This window comes from Engraulis encrasicolus, chromosome 8 (assembly GCF_034702125.1).
Source record: "Engraulis encrasicolus isolate BLACKSEA-1 chromosome 8, IST_EnEncr_1.0, whole genome shotgun sequence".
Taxonomy (NCBI): Eukaryota; Metazoa; Chordata; class Actinopteri; order Clupeiformes; family Engraulidae; genus Engraulis; species Engraulis encrasicolus.
In genome coordinates this window covers 44,761,191-44,778,690 of record NC_085864.1, presented here as the reverse complement: position 1 = coordinate 44,778,690, position 17,500 = coordinate 44,761,191, and the positions used below count along the sequence as shown (strand labels likewise).

The 17,500-nt window shown below is 47.7% G+C and overlaps 1 protein-coding gene across 3 annotated transcripts in view; it reads left to right on the top strand.

Annotated features, from left to right (window-relative positions):
* myo1cb (myosin Ic, paralog b) overlaps nucleotides 1-17,500 on the top strand; it is a 111,059-nt gene that overhangs the window by 57,004 nt on the left and 36,555 nt on the right. For all 3 annotated transcript variants that reach the window (XM_063205812.1, XM_063205814.1, XM_063205813.1), the window contains 3 exons: nucleotides 7,966-8,121; nucleotides 10,824-10,939; nucleotides 14,154-14,352. In XM_063205812.1, the coding sequence (XP_063061882.1) occupies nucleotides 7,966-8,121; nucleotides 10,824-10,939; nucleotides 14,154-14,352 (471 nt within the window). The remainder of the gene's footprint in view (nucleotides 1-7,965; nucleotides 8,122-10,823; nucleotides 10,940-14,153; nucleotides 14,353-17,500) is intronic.

Here is a 17,500-nt window from a genome sequence, read left to right as displayed (position 1 = left end):
TGATCTCTCTCTCTCTTGTTGAAAGGGTCTGACAATGACTGAAGACAAATAGATCCACAAATTGTCATTTGATTGTTATGGACGAGAGAAGGATAAATCACTCATCTAAAAATGTTAATGCTACTTGATTGATATGGAATTAAATCCATCATTTGCCTCAGAAGGCGTTTTTTTGTGTTTTGTTTAGACCTTCTGAGACCTCTACTGTGGCTGTAACTGAAGTCACAGATGTGAGCAGTGGTGGGAGTAGTTGGCAGTGTTCTTGGCTAGTTACAGTATGGGAAAGGAATGCATAATTTACTGTGGGTGAAGTTTGCATAAGAATCATTTGTTTAGCAGCAACCACACAGGGGAACATTTCCTCATTGGTCCTTCGGGAATGCCCTGTCATCTGGCTGCCCATGACTCCGAGAGAGAGAGAGAGAGAGAGAGAGAGAGAGAGAGAGAGAGAGAGACAGAGAGAGAGACAGAGACAGAGACAGAGACAGAGAGAGAGAGAGAGAGAGAGAGAGAGAGAGAAAGCAAGGGGCAGTCTGTGAACTTTCTCCATGTGTTGCAGAGAGAGAGAGAGCGAGAGAGAGAGAGAGAGAGAGAGAGAGAGAGCGAGAGAGAGAGAGAGAGAGAAAGACACACACACACACAGACAGAGAGACAGAGAGATAGCAAGGGGGAGTCTGTCTGTCTGTGAACTTTCTCCATGTGTTGGAGAGAGAGAGAGAACAATTGTATGGAGAAAGGGATGGAGAGACAGAAAGCAAAGGAGAAAGATGCGGAGAGAAAAGAAGTAAGAATAGTGGAGCGAGGTGACGAAAGGAAACAAGACAGAGCTATAGGAGAGGTAGCACACAGAAAGTAAGGAGGGACCAGTGAGGAAGGAGAAAAGTGTAGGGGAGGGGAGGAGAGGAGAGTGTGAGCTGAAAAGAATGTGGGGATGAAGGCGAAATAAAAAAAAACATGGCCGGTGGCACGATGGGAGGAAGTTCTTGAACACTTAAAAGGACACTGTGCAGGAAATGGTCAAAAAAGGTACTGCAACTTAGCCTGGCTCTCGCGAGACCCCTAGTTCTTCGTGGATCTTCGTACTGCTCATTGAAACTGGGCTACCTACTGCGATTTTATCTTTACATGAAAGTTTACTGAGTAATAAACAAATATTTTCTAGTATGGTCCATGTACAGTCATTTTTGCAGCTAAAAATGGCTATTTTTGGAAATTTAAAATGGCAGACCATGGAGAAGATCCCCTTTTTCATGTATGAAGGGTGCAATTTTTCCAGTCATAATGAATACTTACAATTTTATGCTGGTGGTAAGTATTCATGAAAAAGGTAACATTAGTGAACGGGCAACATGAATTCTGGAAATAAACATCTGAAAATCTCACACAGTGTCCCTTTAAGAGAGGTTCGAAAAGGAACACTGAGGATGCTTCCTAATATGCCGACTCCCGTCCTCCCTTGCTTCCATGCATGCCCGTGGCCTCCCGATGACGTCACATGACGACAGAAGTGTATTTCAATATCTTGCAAAAACACAATTCAAATATAATTTCTCATTTTCATTTTTCGGTATATTGAATGAAGAATTATAGTCCCCCAAAAGTTATTGTGGCTAGGCTGACATTGGGGAAACTTTTTTTTTCAAGCAGAGGCCACAAGGGACGTCAGCAAAACTTAAGGCCACAAGCAGTCACAGGGCCGTGGACGGGAGTCCGCATTTTGAAAAGTACTCTGTGAGTGCGGTGTTGTGGAACAGTGAGAGCGGAGTGAGAGAAGTAATAGCAAGTAGTGCAGCGGTGACAGTGACGGTGACCACACTGATGTGGCACACGCTGACGGATGGATGGCACAGTCACAGCTAGCTACGTACGGTACAGTCACATCCTGGCACAGCACTTTTCCACAGGCCTCCCTCTGTTGGTGCGTCACACGTCATGCATCCTCCATGCGTTGCTATGCTGTCCACCCCTCCTCCTTTTCTTTGCTCCTCCCTCCTCCTCTCCTCCTCCTCCTCCATTCTTCTCTGCTTCCTCCCCTTCTCCTCCTCAGTCCTCTTTCGTTCTCCTCTTTCTTGCTCGCCTCCCCTTTCCTTCTCTTTCTCCCTCCTCAGCCCACCTCCTCTTGTTCCTCCTCTTGTTCCTTTTTCTCATCTTCTTTTTCCTTGTGTCCTGCCCCTCCTGCTATTTCCCCTACTTCAACTCATCATCTCCCCTCTTCTTACCACTCTCTTGATTAGATTAGATTAGATTAGATTAGATTATCCTTTATTGTCTCTTCAGGAGAGAAATTCTGAGTGGACATGAGAGAGTGTGATTAACAATTAACCACAGATCACCACAACAGACGATACTTAAGGACCACAAAGAAACAAACAAGAAAGCTCTCTTACCCTCTCCTCCTATTCTTTGTACTCCTCACCTACTCTATTTCTTCCCTCTCCTTCTCATCGAACCCTCAACATCCTCTTTGCATCTCTTTTTAAAAAAAAATATTTTTTATCGGCTCTTATGCCTTTATTTGACAGGACATTCGAAGATGGTGACAGGAAGCGAATGGGGCAGAGAGACAGGGGAGGATCGGGGAATGACTCCGGCCGGACTCGAACTGGGGTCCCCGTGGGTGGGCATGCAAGCCCAAATGTGGGGGGCTTAGCGTGCTCTTTGCATCTTTTTTGTCCTATCCCTGCTCCTTCTCCTGCCGAGTGTGAAGGTGCTCTAGCGCCTCTGGTGTTGTAGATGTAACCCCTCTCCTTCCACTCCTCCTCTTCCTATTACTCCACTTCCTCCTCCTCTTCTCCTCTTACACCACTCTTCTTCCTTGTCCTCTCTTGTGTGAATGGGTTCTAGCTAGGCAGCGCTGTGATACCATTGCTTCAGCTCTTCCTCTACTCTTTTCCTCAGTATTCCTCCTCCTTTACACCCCTTCTTTTGCATTCGCGATCCCTCCTCCTCCTCCTCCTCCTCCTCCTCATCCTCCTCCTCCTCCTCCTCACCCTTCTCCTCCTCCTCCTCACCATTCTCCTCCTCACCCTTCTCCTCCTCCTCACCCTCCTCCTCCTCACCCTTCTCCTCCTCCTCCTCCTCCTCGACTTCATCCATATGCATCTCCTACTGTAGGGAAGGTGCTGTACTGTACTCTTTTCCAGGTGTCTCTGGTGCTGCACATTGTTCCCCTGGAGTCATGTAGTAGATGCTAATACAGTATTTGCCTACTGCCTGAACACTATAGGCAGATGTTTAGACCAAAATAGCATATTGTTAAGTTGTTGGTAACATAACTTAAACACAGTGTGCCCGTACCTCAAACAAAACTTCTGCTTAGCACTGTAGATGCAATTCAGCAACACACATTTTGCTTTATGCTACACACTTGCTCATGTCACTGCACACTTTTTCCTTCTTAAGACACTCCATTAAATGCTGGCATATATGTGAAGGGCTTATCTCCAAGTGTTAAGAGTAATTGGGTGGGTGTGTAGAGTTTTGACTCTATGAGCGAAATTTAGCAAATTGTGTGCAAGCAGTAGGCAAAAACTGTAATAGGAATAATGGTAATAATGGCAGTGGCTAGTTCCTCTCTCCTCTTCACCTTCTTCTCCTCTTCTCTCCTCATCTCCTCCTCCCCTTCCTGGAGTCCTGCACTGTAAATGGTAGTAATAAAGATAGTTCTGGATGTGGCTACTCCTCTCCATTCTCTCCTCCTCCTCCTCCTCCTCCTCTCTTCCTCCTCCTCGTCCTCTTCCTCCTCTCTCTTCCTCCTCCTCTCTCCTCCTCCTCCTTCTCTCCTCCTCCTCCTCCTCCTCCTCTCTTCCTCCTCCTCGTCCTCTTCCTCCTCTCTCTTCCTCCTCCTCTCTCCTCCTCCGCCTCCTCCTTCTGGAGCCCTGTACATGGCAATGATAGGAATAATGATAGTTATGGCAGTGGCAACTCCTCTCTACTCCTCCTTGTCCTCTTCCTCCTCTTCCGCCTCCTCCTCCTCCCTACTCCTCCTCCTCCTCTCTCCTCCTCTCTCCCCTCTCCTGCTCCTCCTCTCTCCTCTCCACCTCCTCCTCTCTACTTCTCCTCCTCTTGTAAGTCAGAATGTGCTCTATCCTGTGTTGCTGTAGTGTAGGCTAGTTGCCTCAGCTGAGTGCTCCTTAATTAAAGCTGTATCTCAGGTGTGCTGTTGCTATTGCATCTCATGGGGCCCCGCAGGGCTGCTGTGTCAATACCAAAACAACAGTGCGGGCAGCTGTAACGTTCACACGCCACCCATGCATATTGGCCTGTTTGTCTCTGTTGAAGTTGGTGTGTGTGTGTGTATGGGTGTGCGTGTGCGTTGCGTGTGTGTGTGTGTGTGTGTGCGTGCGTGCACATGCGTGCGTGTGTATGTGTACTGGTGTCTATGTGTGAGTGTAGGCTTTTGTGTGTGCATCTCTCTGTGTGTGTGTGTGTGTGTGTGTGTGTGTGTGTGTGTGTGTGTGTGTGTGTGTGTGTGTGTGTGTGTGTGTGTGTGTGTGTGTGTGTGTGTGTGTGTGTGTGTGTGTGCACCTGTGGGTGTGGGTGTGTGTGTGTGCGTGTGTGCATCTGTGGGTGTGTGTGTGTGTGCATCTGTGTGTGCATCTGTGTGTGTGTGTGTGTGTGTGTGCATCTGTGTGTGCATCTGTGTGTGTGTGTGTGTGTGTGTGTGTGTGTGTGTGTGTGTGTGTGTGTGTGTGTGTGTGTGTGTGTGTGCGCGTGTTTGTGTGTGTGTGTGTGTGTGTGTGTGTGTGTGTGTGTTCCCTCTCCCCCCTGTACATTGTAGTTTGGAGAGCAGAATGACAGCCAATCCTCTGTGGTCAGCATTACAAAGAGGTCTTCATTAACGTGAAGAGTGTCTGTGTGTGTGCTTATTGTGTGTGTCTCTGTGTGTTTGTTTTGCGTCTGTGAGTGTGTGTGTGTGTGTGTGTGAGCAGAGAGAGAGAGAGAGAGAGAGAGAGAGAGAGAGAGAGAGAGAGAGAGAGAGAGAGAGAGAGAGAGAGAGAGAGAGAGAGAGAGAGAGAGAGAGAGAGAGAGAGAGAGAGAGAGAGAGAGAGAGAGAGAGAGAGAGAGATGCGCGTGCAGGCACAAACACATCCACATCCATCGCTCGTTGACGACATCCTCTCCAGTCCAGACCATCTCTTTTGTTTTGAGAGAGATAGAGAGAGGGCCATTTTCTCTCTTTTCTTTAAAAAAAAAATATTTTGCACTGAGGGGGCAACAAAACAAAACAGGCAGGACAAGTCAGGCCCAGATAAACCGAGTGAGGGGCGATGGATCTGGGTAAACTGGGAGAGCTGCTCCGCCGAACGCAGGGCGCCATGCAGGAGAAGGAGCGACTCATCAAGGGCATGGATGACATCCAGGCTGTAAGTGCATGTCATCCTCTGACTCTGACTCTGACTCCAGCTCGGATGAGTAGCCTATATGGTACGCCTAGTTGATGAGTGTGTGTCCTACTCTACTTGCCTGGTTAACACCAGACCTAATCACAAGTGAGATTAGGTCTGGGGAGTTGCCTATTGTAAATTCCGTATGGGGCCGGAATACTTGGCTATTATGACACACTGCCCTGCTCTCTGATTGGGCAGAGAAACTGTTAAGGTCAGAATGCTTGGCCATTATGACACAGATCCCATGATCTTGTACGTTATGAGTCATCCTCGCCATACTGTCTTTCAGATCGAAACGATTGTGTAGAACTAAAGGCAGTATGGGAGTTCCCAGGCTAGTACTCTACTGCAATGGCTGGCAACTTTGGGTGGAGTTTGCACAAGTTGCATCTGTGCAGGCTTGGAGTTGGTTTTTAAAAAAATATTATTTAATCATTTTTTTAAATACTTTTTCATCCCTTGACTCCAGCTCAGATGAGTACGCCTAGTCTCTAGTCTCCTCTGCGATGACTGACAAGTTGGGGTGGAGTTTCTCAGTTTCTTGTATCTTCGCAGACAAGCTGTTGTTTTTTATTGTTATCATTTCATCCTTAGAGTCCATCTCACATGAGTTCGACTCCTTTCTCCTTCATGAGTCTACACTCTACTCTCTACAACGGTCGACAACTTTTGGGTGGAGTTGCACAGTTCCTTGCATCTGTGCATGCTAGCAGTTGTTTATTTTGTTTTATATTTTAGCAATTTGTTTGTTTTAGGTGTGGCTCTCTGCGCTTGCTTCGGCCTGGGACTTTTGCGATACACGCTGCATAGTCACTGGTCACGACTTGGTCACATTTCTGAGAACATGAGGGCAGGTGTTGATGCTTGTTGCGTGTGGGTGTGTGTACTGTTTGAGACTTAGTGCAGGCCCTTTGCAACTGGGTCTGCGTAGCTGCTTGTTCAAGCCCTGTGTAACGGTGTGTGTGTGTGTGCTGCGTGTGTTTATTATTCTCACAATATGTCATTCAGTAAACATATTTCCATGAAGCAGGCTTGACATGCCCTTCAAAAGTCCTGACTGACTTTTACATCCATAGTGTGCAAAACAGAATTGTCACCGTTTATTTATGTGTAATTTTCACTTTCTTTTGTTTTTTGGCTTTCTTCACTTCCTCATGGAGTGATTATGTACGGCTGGTGCTCTTACATTTCTCAGAACACGAGGGAAGGGGATGACACTTGTCATTCGTGGTTGTCATTCGTGGTTGTGGTTGTCATTTGTGGCTGGGTCAAAGACGTGCAAAATGGCATTGTCATTCAGTGTAACGGATGCCTTCTGCTGACTGTAACTGTAAATAACATGACTCTTTTTATTTATTTATTGTTACAGGAAATTCATGAAAGCCTCGGCTGTCATCCATTCACTTGAAACAATTTAAAAATCATGTTTTTTTGCAGTTACAGTCAGCGGAAGGTGTCCATAACACTGAATGACAGACGTCTTTGACCCGGCTGTCATTTGTGGCTGTGGTTGTCCTTGAGAAAGTGGCTTGTGTCAGTACTCAGTATATGGCATTTCGTAAATGGGTCAATGACGTTTTAGCAGTAGCACACGTCAGGGTGGTGAAACCACAGCTAATAACCCTCCTGTATGGATTAAATTATTATTATTTTAGCTTTTAGTGGATTATCTGAGAAGCAAATTCATTGCCAATTAATTACCAATTAATGATTAATGTATGGGCATTAGCTGTGGCGGTACCACCTGAGCCCCCCCAAAAAAGTAATTGACCCAAACATGGTTTCACGAAACAAGTTTGACCTGCCAATCAGAAAACCTGAGGAGACAGCTGCACACACAGCCGTAGTGTGCACAGTGAGATGGTCACCATTTATTTACTATTTGTTTTGTTTATTATTCCTCGTGCCATGTGTGTGACTCTTTAAACATTGCTCCATGATGTGAGCTTGCCCTGCCACTCAGAGGGCCCAGGGAGACGACTGCACGCATCTCTTAAGTGCTCACAGCGAAAAGGCAAACAGAGAACATGTTGTGTGCTGTGAGAACGCCCCCCTCCCCTCTCTCTCTCTCTCCCTCTGTCTCTTCTCTTCTCTTCTGAAGACATCTTGAAGAGTTTAGCTGCAGCAGCTTCACAAACATCAGTCACCTGCTCCGAGCCGAGGGGGCGTGCCTGTTGTCTTAGAGTCACAGAGTTTGTTTTCTCCTCCTAACGTGTTGCCCTCGCTCTCACACCTTTCTTTCCTCCCTCTCTCTCTCGCTCCATCACCTATCTCTCTCTCTCTCTCTCTCTCTCTCTCTCTCTCTCGCTCCATCACATCTCTCTCTCTCTGCTCTCCTCTGTTCAAAAAGCAACATAAACGTAGTATTTGGGCAGTTTCATTAATATGAATTCTCTCTCTCTCCCTCCCTCCCTCCCTCTCTCTCTCTCCCTCTCTCTCTCTCCCTCTCCCTTCCTCTCTCTCTCTCTCTCTCTCTCTCTCTCTCTCTCTCTCTCTCTCTCTCTCTCTCTCTCTCTCTCTCTCCCTCCCTCTCTCTCCCTCTCTCTCTCTCTCCCTCTCTCCATCTCCACTGTAGGCTGTGGGTGTAGACGGGGTGCGGGTAATGATGGAGAGCGCCCTGACGGCTCGAGATCGTGTGGGGGTGCAGGACTTTGTCCTGCTGGAGAACCACACCAGCGAGGTGGCCTTCATAGAGAACCTGCGCAAGCGCTTCAAGGAGAACCTCATCTACGTAAGTACTATGCCTGTCTACCATGCTCTACTGCAGGGGTCCCCAATCTTTTTCTTCAGGGACCCATGGTTTTACCATTGTAAGCTTTGGTGGCCCAACCGCGCGTGCGCAGGGAGTCACATGATACCCTCTGTTTCCTGCGAAAACTCATTTTAGTTATGTTATTCCTTTAGGCCTATTCGTCTTTGGTCAAATATAGAATAAATATTTACATTTACATTTTGTTGCTTCTATGCATACATCATTTAAATAAATGCTTTGTAATTTACATGTATTCAATATCGGCTATTTAAGGTAGGCCTATTTAAAATGAAACCCCTTAAAATCAAGAAGGCTTGGCGACCCCCTGTGGATCTTTGGCGACCTACAGGTTGGGTCCTGACCCACAGGTTGGGAACCACTGTTCTACTGTATGTTTACATGTTACACATCCTGTCTCTCCTTGACCAGGGAATTTCATTGCAAACTGAGAATAGAGAAGTCGTATTGTGGCCCTGCCGTGGCCAACCGGTAGGGCACTCGCCTGCATTGCGGCTGACCCGGGTTCAATTCCCGGCCCGGGTCATTTGCCGACCCCTCCCCGTCTCTCTCCCAATTCGCTTCCTGTCCACCTCTGACACTGTCCTATCAAATAAAGTCGAAAAAGACCAAAAAAAATAATATCAAAAGTTGTATTGTACTGCAAGTAAAACCCGCCCCGGCCCAGTGGTGGCTCATGCGGCTGGGCACAGCATTGCTACACCGGCGACCCGGGTTCGATTCCGGCCTGGGTCATTTGCCGATCCCTTCCTCATCTCTCTCTGCCATCTCATTTCCTGTCTCTCCTCCCAATGTCTTATCTGAAAAATAATAAAAAGAAAAAAAGAAGAAACCGGCCCCAACCAAAAAACATAAAAAGACAAAAAAGAAGAAGAAACCCGCCCCAACCACTATATTTATAGTGCGACGCAAGTAAACACCCCCATACTGGAGAAGTTCATCTATGCAAGACCCGGCCCCTACCTCCACCCCCACCCTTATCTCTTCAGTTATGTCACCGCTCCCATGGAAAAGAGAACTTTATCTATGCAAGACCGCAGCCCCCTCATACCAAAGAAAAGCTTATCTTTAGATGTAACCCCCATCAAAGTGTTGTCAGCCTTCATCGTCCTCTCCCTACCACCAAGGTGAAGTGCAATACGATGTGCTTGAGAAAGATGCCTGAAAAGTCATCATAATCCCCCAGTCAAACACTGTGTAGTAGGTATGATAGTGGTTATTTAATCTGAAAAACAGACATACCTGTAGTTACAAGACAAATGAGGTGTTTATGTCGGTGTAAGGTGAGGTGTAAAGTCAACCTCAAGTTTAAACTCAGTTTGACAAATTATGTAAGTAGCCTACTGAGGCCAGGGCCGAACTACAGCACAGTCTAGATATGGCTGCAGCCTAGGGCCCCTACCTGCCAAGGGGCCCCCTATCGGCCAAATGTAAAACATTTTGACCTGATACAATATGGAAAAATGCATCTGTTGTGTTGAATATAGTTATATAGACAGTTATAGACAATGTCTATGTACATTTGTTGTGAAAGCTGCCTTTCGGGTCCCCATAGCAACCTGTAGCCAAGAAGGCCCAGGCCATCTTAATCCGGCCCTGACTGAGGAAAACTCTTCACTCCAAACATCAATAACGTCATAACAAACATCATTAACTAGTCCCCCATCTCTACACCACTTACTACAGTAACCCCCAGTGCTACCTTCCCAGCACAAGAGCAGCCTCATCTCTGCAACTCCCTTCCCCCATGTTCCCACTTTCCCAGTGTGCTGCTGAGTTGACCACTTCCTCATATTTGTGTGTGTTTGTGTGCTTGGAGGGGGATGCGGTCTGGTCTTTGAGGTTTATTGTGGAGGTTTGGTGGGCGGGGTGGGCACCCTCTTTAAAACAAGGATGCGTTACTACTACATGGGCCTACCAGGATCAGGCCCAGGGGCCCAAAAGTCAAGGGGGCCCTGAAGCCCAAACCTCTATATTTCCATTCTCATATTGTGCTAAAATCACACTGTAAACAAGTGTATTTTCATTTTTTTACGGGACAAAATCTTGAATCCCCAACAATGTAGGATCTGTAACATCTGGTCTAAAACCCTAACTCTTTTTGTAAATGAGCAACACCCATGGAGAGGGGGCCCTTTCTTGTTGTGTGGCCCAGGGGCCCGTGGAGTCATGATCCGTCCCTGTCTTTCAAGTGTTTTTCCGAAGGTTGCATCCAGTCGTGTGCTCCTCTTCAATCTGTCAACTGACAAAAACAAGCAAAAAAACATTGAAACCAGATGTTCTCTCTTTTCCCTCTCTTTCCCCCCTCTCTTTCTCATCTCCTCCACCTATCATTCCCCCTTCTCCGTGTGTGTGTGTGTGTGTGTGTGTGTGTGTGTGTGTGTGTGTGTGTGTGTGTGTGTGTGTGTGTGTGTGTGTGTGTGTGTGTGTGTGTGTGTGTGTGTGTGTGTGTGTGTGTGTGTGTGTGTGTGTGTGTGTGTGTGTGTGTGTGTGTGTGTGTGTGTGTGTGTGTGTGTGTGTGTGTGTGTGTGTGTGTGTGTGTGTGTGTGTGTGTGTGTGTGTGTGTGTGTGTGTGTACATAATATCTGCATACTGTACATATACGTGTTTGTTTCCACTGTAACCCTTCTCACACACTCCTGTCTCGCTCCCCCACCCCACAGACGTACATCGGCTCAGTGTTGGTGTCGGTGAACCCTTACAAGGACCTGGAGATTTACACCAAGCAGCACATGGAGAGATACCGGGGAGTCAACTTCTACGAGGTCTCCCCACACATGTGAGTTCTCATGCCACGCCAGCATTGGGTTTCCTTCATTTCCCTCAGGATTAATAAATATCTCTACTCAACTACTACACCACTGTAACTGCTTGTGCAAACACATGATCACACACAGAAAACGTGCACACACGCACGTACACACGCATGCACACCAACACACACGCAAACGTGCATGAACACGTGCACACACACAGGTTGACTAAAAGTGCTTTCAAAATACACATAAACATATACATACATACATACATACATACATACATACATACACATTCCCACATTCCCACACCAGCTCTGGAGGCTGCTGTATGACGCCAGTTGGTACATGTGAGAAAGCACACACACACACAGGCACACACACACACACACACACACACACACACACACACACACACACACAGACACACACAGACACACAGAGAAAAACACACACACACACACACACACACACACACACACACACACACACACACACACACACACACACACACACACACACACACACACACACACACACACACACACACACACACACACACACACACAGGTAGGCACATACAGTTCACCCCTAGCCACACATACTGTAATACAGTACACACGCCGTGCTTACACAAGCCAGCACTACATTAAAGTTTAGACAAATGGTGATGGTGATGCATGGGCACCATGTTTACACAGGCTGTTGTAGGGGTTGCTAAGCGATACGGGAATTCCTCAGGAATTATTTGAACTCCGCTGACCACCGTGGTACAGGAATGCGAACGGTCGAAGAAACGCATGAGGCTGATTTTGCCATGAGCTCAACATTCCCAGACTCCAGTGCCCTGCACTCCTCTCCCCTCCACTCATCTCACTTTTTGTTATTTCTTCCACATCCCGAACCACATGGCCCCCCTCCCCAATTTCAGACCGGCTCGTCCTGTTCTGTTCCATTCTGGGCACCAGCCGAATGTTTTTTTTATTTGTCCGTTTAGAAGTGGTGGAGGGGCTTAGGAAATAATTCCGTCATCTTGGTGGTTGCCCGCCATGCTGGGAGGTGTGTGTGTGTGGGTGTTTTGGGGTGCCCAAAGAGCAGAGGTGTACAAAGTAGAAGTAGAGGTACTCTTATTGATGTAATTACACTAACAGCGGTTCCCAAACTTTTTTCCCTGTGCACCCCTTTTACATTTCAATGTGGTTCGCGCACCCCCTTAAGCGAATGTTGCACAGCCACAACATTTTAGGGCAATCCTCTTTTCCCATCGATCTTACGTTTTTTTCTGCCATTATTACAATGGAACTTGTTGCATTACAAGTCTAGGAGTTATAAATTACACCTCAGATAGATCCTTCAAGCATACAATTCATCAAACAATTAAAACTACCCAACGTTCATTAATGTTGGATAAAAAAAACACACACATATCCACCATTGCTCTATTCAGCTTGCACACCCCCTTGTGACAGGCTGCGCACCCCCAGGGGGGCACGCACCACAGTTTGGGAAACGCTGCACTAGAACATGATCTAACACACCAGTTATTCCACTGTAGCTAATGTGGTAGATACACTGTCAGAGTACTCCTACTTTTACTTTATGCACCTCTGCCAAAGAGCCTCAGATCAGCTGCTGCTCAGCAGGGGCAGATCTAGCCAATTTGGGGCCCTAGACGAAATATAAACATTGGGCCCCATAAGTTTATTATTTAGACATAAAATTCTGTGTTTTGGTGCCATTTTAGTGTTTCTTCTCATATATATCTCCGATTACTTTATGTAAGTGACAAATTAAGATCCAGCCTACTTTTTTGTGTGTTTAGTTGGGGCCCCTATGTAGGTCAGATTTGATCGGGGCCTGAGGCAATTGCCGAGGTTTGCCTAATGCAAAGTCCGCCTCTGTGCTCAGGGAAGTCACCTGCGTGAGAATGAAAACATGGCCTGGGGATTTTCACTTTCTGAACCCGGTATTGAACCCGCTGCCTAAGTGCCGGGAGCCTGCGGTATCTATGTACATTAGCGGTTATCTGGTCGCTGCAGTGATGTGGTGGTGAGGGCCTGAAACAACAGAAGCAGCGCTGCCGGATTCCCCTTCATCAGTCATACCCACGTCACGTCACCACACTGAGTGACAGGCAGCAGCAGGCCCTCTGTCCAGGAACATTTCTACACACACGCACGCACACACGCACACACAGACGCACACGCACACACACACACACACGCACACACACACGCACACACACACACACACACACACACACACACACACACACACACACACACACACACACGCACACGCGCACGCACACAGGCACTCATGCAGGGCTGTTGACAGCTGATCCGTCTGAAAGGCCCCCGCTAACAAATACATACAGTACACTCACTGTAATCAGAACCCAATTCTGGGCCCCCTCTGTCTCTGGGCGTGGCACAACTGACCCCCTCTGTCTCTGGGCGTGGCTTAACTGACCCCCTCTGTCTCTGGGCATGGGACAACTGACCCCAACTCACTGTACGTCAGGCTGAATGTGCTGACAACACTACTGCATACCATACCACACAGTAGGATTCCTCCAACCATGCCATGACTGCATTAAATCACCTCTGATGAATGAATGAATGAATGAATGAATGAATGAATGAATGAATGAATGAATGAATGAATGAATGAATGAATGAACGAATGAACGAATGAACGAATGAATGAATGAACGAACAAACATTGTGCCTGTACTTTGTTCCTGAAGGGTGATATAGCATAGTAAGCATACATGGTCTGGTATTTCACCATTATCTTGGGACAGCATGTTCTATCTGGCTCTCCATATGTACTTTATGTCTGCATTCCACAGCAGTTGCACACAGCTAGACAATGCCCACCACAGAGAAGGACTCTCAGCAGAGCTTACAGTGCCATAGCCACATTAACATGCTGTCTGTCTGTCTGGATGGATGGATGGATGGATGGATAGGTGGATAGGTGGGTCAGGCGGGTGGATTAATGAATGAATGAGGAATTGGAATATTGAGCATGGAATACATAGATTACATTGATGGACAAATGAATGAATGAATGAATGAATGAATGAATGAATGAATGAATGAATGAATGAAAGAATAAATGCAAAGGTGGGTGGCTGAAAGTCTATATGACAGATTATGTGAATTGATATTGCTACTACTACTATATCATTCCAACCACTGTGCCTCTGTGTACTGTTGCATCATCTCCCAGCTATGCGGTGTCGGACAACGCGTACAGGGCCATGCGCACGGAGCGGAGGGACCAGTGCATCCTGATCTCCGGCGAGAGCGGCGCCGGGAAGACCGAGGCCTCCAAGAAGGTCCTGCAGTACTACGCCATCACCTGCCCCGCCAGCGACCACGTGCAGACCGTCAAGGACCGCCTGCTGCAGTCCAACCCCGTCCTGGAGGTGAGTGGCCTGGGCTGGTTGACCTTTCACCTTTGGCTTGTATGTAGTACTGTCTGAGATTCTTTAAGTATATAGAGATATGCCAATGTAATAGGTTGCTATGGGCACCTAATATGACCAGGTTCCGGTCTGCCTAAAGGGGCGTGTCATAATACTCCTAGCATTGAATAGAACAGTCCTTAGGTCTGCCTAAAGGGGGATCCCCCCCCCCCCCTTCCCCTTGCAATAATAGAACCCGGAAACAATGGGCCAATGGAACCTCTCTCTCTCTACTCTCTCTGGTGCTGTAGTGTCGCTCAATGGGGGTCCCAAGAGCCCCTCAGGTATGGACCGTTACCCCACGAACACTAGCCTGGTAAACCAGCGCCACCCGCTGGACACCAACGTTTTTCAGTTAGTGAGTGGGTCTGGTCTCGGATCTGAGAACGTTTGAACGCTGTGTCGGGCAAAACCAATCACAACGCAGCTATTTGTTTTGAATCAAAGCGGGCGGGGTTTTGAGGGAGTGACGACGAACCTCGCAACACTGTTGGGAAAGCACATCAACGGCAAAGATCGCCGATTGGTCAGAGTACCGGCACGGTTTGAAAAAGCAACAGGTCGTTCTCATCAACAATCTTCGGAGGTATCGTTCATCGGGGCCAGACTAAATTATACCCTTCTCAAATTTAGGCTGGTTTATCAGGCTACACGAACACACCAGAAGAGACAAAAGCTACATAGAGTTGCTAGATTGCTTTCATAGTAAGATTGACATGAGCGATATAAGCGACAGAATGCAAGCATTTCGACATGCCAATTGGCTGCGGTAGCTGTTGCCGAACGGCATCGTAGCTCAAAAGTTTACAAAACGTTATGTTATATTGTCCTAATTGAGTAGTGGATGCTGACTCGCTTGAAACAGTATTTGCTTGCATTTTTCTTGACATGAATTCACAGCCTTATACAGGTAAGTGTCAGGAAAACTGCAACTATGAAATAGTGTTACAAAACCAAGTTAAAAGTAAGACAGGATGCAGTACTGTCATTCAGGCTCATGGTGTTTACGACTCTACATGTTTTAAGGACAAGCATGCACGCGTGCACAAGCTACACACACACACACACACACACACACACACACACACACACACACACACACACACACACACACACCTTTGCCCCTCAGGCCATGCTTAGTCTGCACGCTCACTGCCCCCCCCGCTCACATCGTGTGTGTGTGTGTGTGTGTGTGTGTGTGTGTGTGTGTGTGTGTGTGTGTGTGTGTGTGTGTGTGTGTGTGTGTGTGTGTGTGTGTGTGTGTGTGTGTGTGTGTGTGTGTGTGTCTGTGTGTGTGTGTGTGCGTGCGCGTGCCTGTGTGTCTGCATGCCTCACAGTGGAGATGTCCTGGAGCGAAGGCTTAGTAGTGTAGCGGGGGGTGTACAGTGCAGACGCAGGCAAATTACAGTGCAGTGGGTCGGGCAGGATGTCTGGGAATGCCACGGTGGGGTGGGGGAGAAGAGCGGAGGAGAGAAGAGAGAAGAGAGGAGGCGAGGGAGAGGAGAAGAGAGGAGAGGGTGTGGCGAGGGAAGAGAAGAGAAGAGAAGAGAAGAGAGGAAGGGGGAGAGAGAGGGAGGAGTGAAGAGATGAGGAGAGGAGAGGAGAGGAGGGGCAAGCAGAGAGCAGAGGAGAGGTTGAAGAGGGTAGGTGGGGTGGGGTTGTGTTGGGGTGCTGAACGAGAGGCGGATGCAGCCGGGGCCTGTTTGTGTTATTATGAGTGAATGTGTGTGTGAGTCTTCTGTCTATACTGCCTGGTGTGTGTGTGTGTGTGTGTGTGTGCGTGTGCGTGTGCGTGTGCGTGTGCGTGTGTGTGTGTGTGTGTGTGTGTGTGTGTGTGTGTGTGTGTGTGTGTGCGTGCGTGTGTTTATTGTGGCTGGACTGGGTGTTTCAGTGAGTGTGTTTTGGCTATGCCACGCAGTGTATGTGGGTGTGTTGTTATGTCTTTGTACAGTACAGTAAGTGTGTGTGCATGTGCAAGAGTTTGTGTGTTGTGGTTGTACTTGGTGTTTAGTGTGTTTGTTGTGTGTGTGTGTGTGTGTTTATTGTGGCTGTGCTGGGTGTTACTGTAAGTGTGCTGTGGCTAAGCTGTGTGGTGTGTGGGTGTGCTATGTCTTTATTTAAGTATGAGTGCCTGTGCAACAGTGTGCGTGCATTGTGGTTGTACTATGGTTCTACTGTACTGGGTGTTGGGTGTGAGTTGGGTGTGTGTTGCGTGATGTTTTGGTGTATGTTATGTGTGTGTGTGTGTGTGTGTGTGTGTGTGTGTGTGTGTGTGTGTGTGTGTGTGTGTGTGTGTGTGTGTGTGTGTGTGTGTGTGTGTGTGTGTGTGTGTGTGTGTGTGTGTGTGTGTGTGTGTGTGTGTGTGTGTGTGTGTGTGTGTGTGTGTGTGGAAGGGGGTTGTTGTGGCTGTGCCGGTACTGCTTTGTGGTCTACAGATGTCTGGCAGATGGAGAGGAGAGGAGAGGGAGGGGGAGAAAAATAGAAAGGGGAGAGGGAGAGGGAGAAGGAGAGGAGTGGAGAGGGGGATAAGGAGAGGAGAGGAGAGGAGAGGAGGGGAGGAGGGAGAGAGAGAGGAGAGGAGAGGAGAGGAGGAGGGAGAGATAGAGAGAGGAGGGAGAGAGGAGAGGAGAGGAGGGAGAGAGGGAGGAGGAGAGGAGAGGAGAGGAGGAGCTGAGACTAGAGGAGAGGAAGAGAGGAGAGGAGGAGAGGAGAGGAGAGGAGAGGAGGAGGAGGAGAGGAGAGGAGGAGGAGAGGAGGAAAAGAGGAGAGGAGGAGGAGGAGGAGAGGAGCTTTAGCCCCTCTGTGATCTTGGCCCTCATCATGTCTGGGAAGAGCACAGCAGGACCCATTAGCCAGTCTGCAGTAACAGGAATAGGACAGTAATAGGGGCGTGCTAATACCGGTAGTTAAAGGGACACTGTGTGAGATTTTTAGTTGTTTATTTCCAGAATTCATGCTGCCCATTCACTAATGTTACCTTTTTCTTACCACCACCATCAAATTCTAAGTATTCATTTTGACTGGGAAAATTGCACTTTTCATACATGATACATTTCAAGTTTCAATGAGCAGCATAGTTGCAGTACCTTTTTTGACCATTTCCTGCACA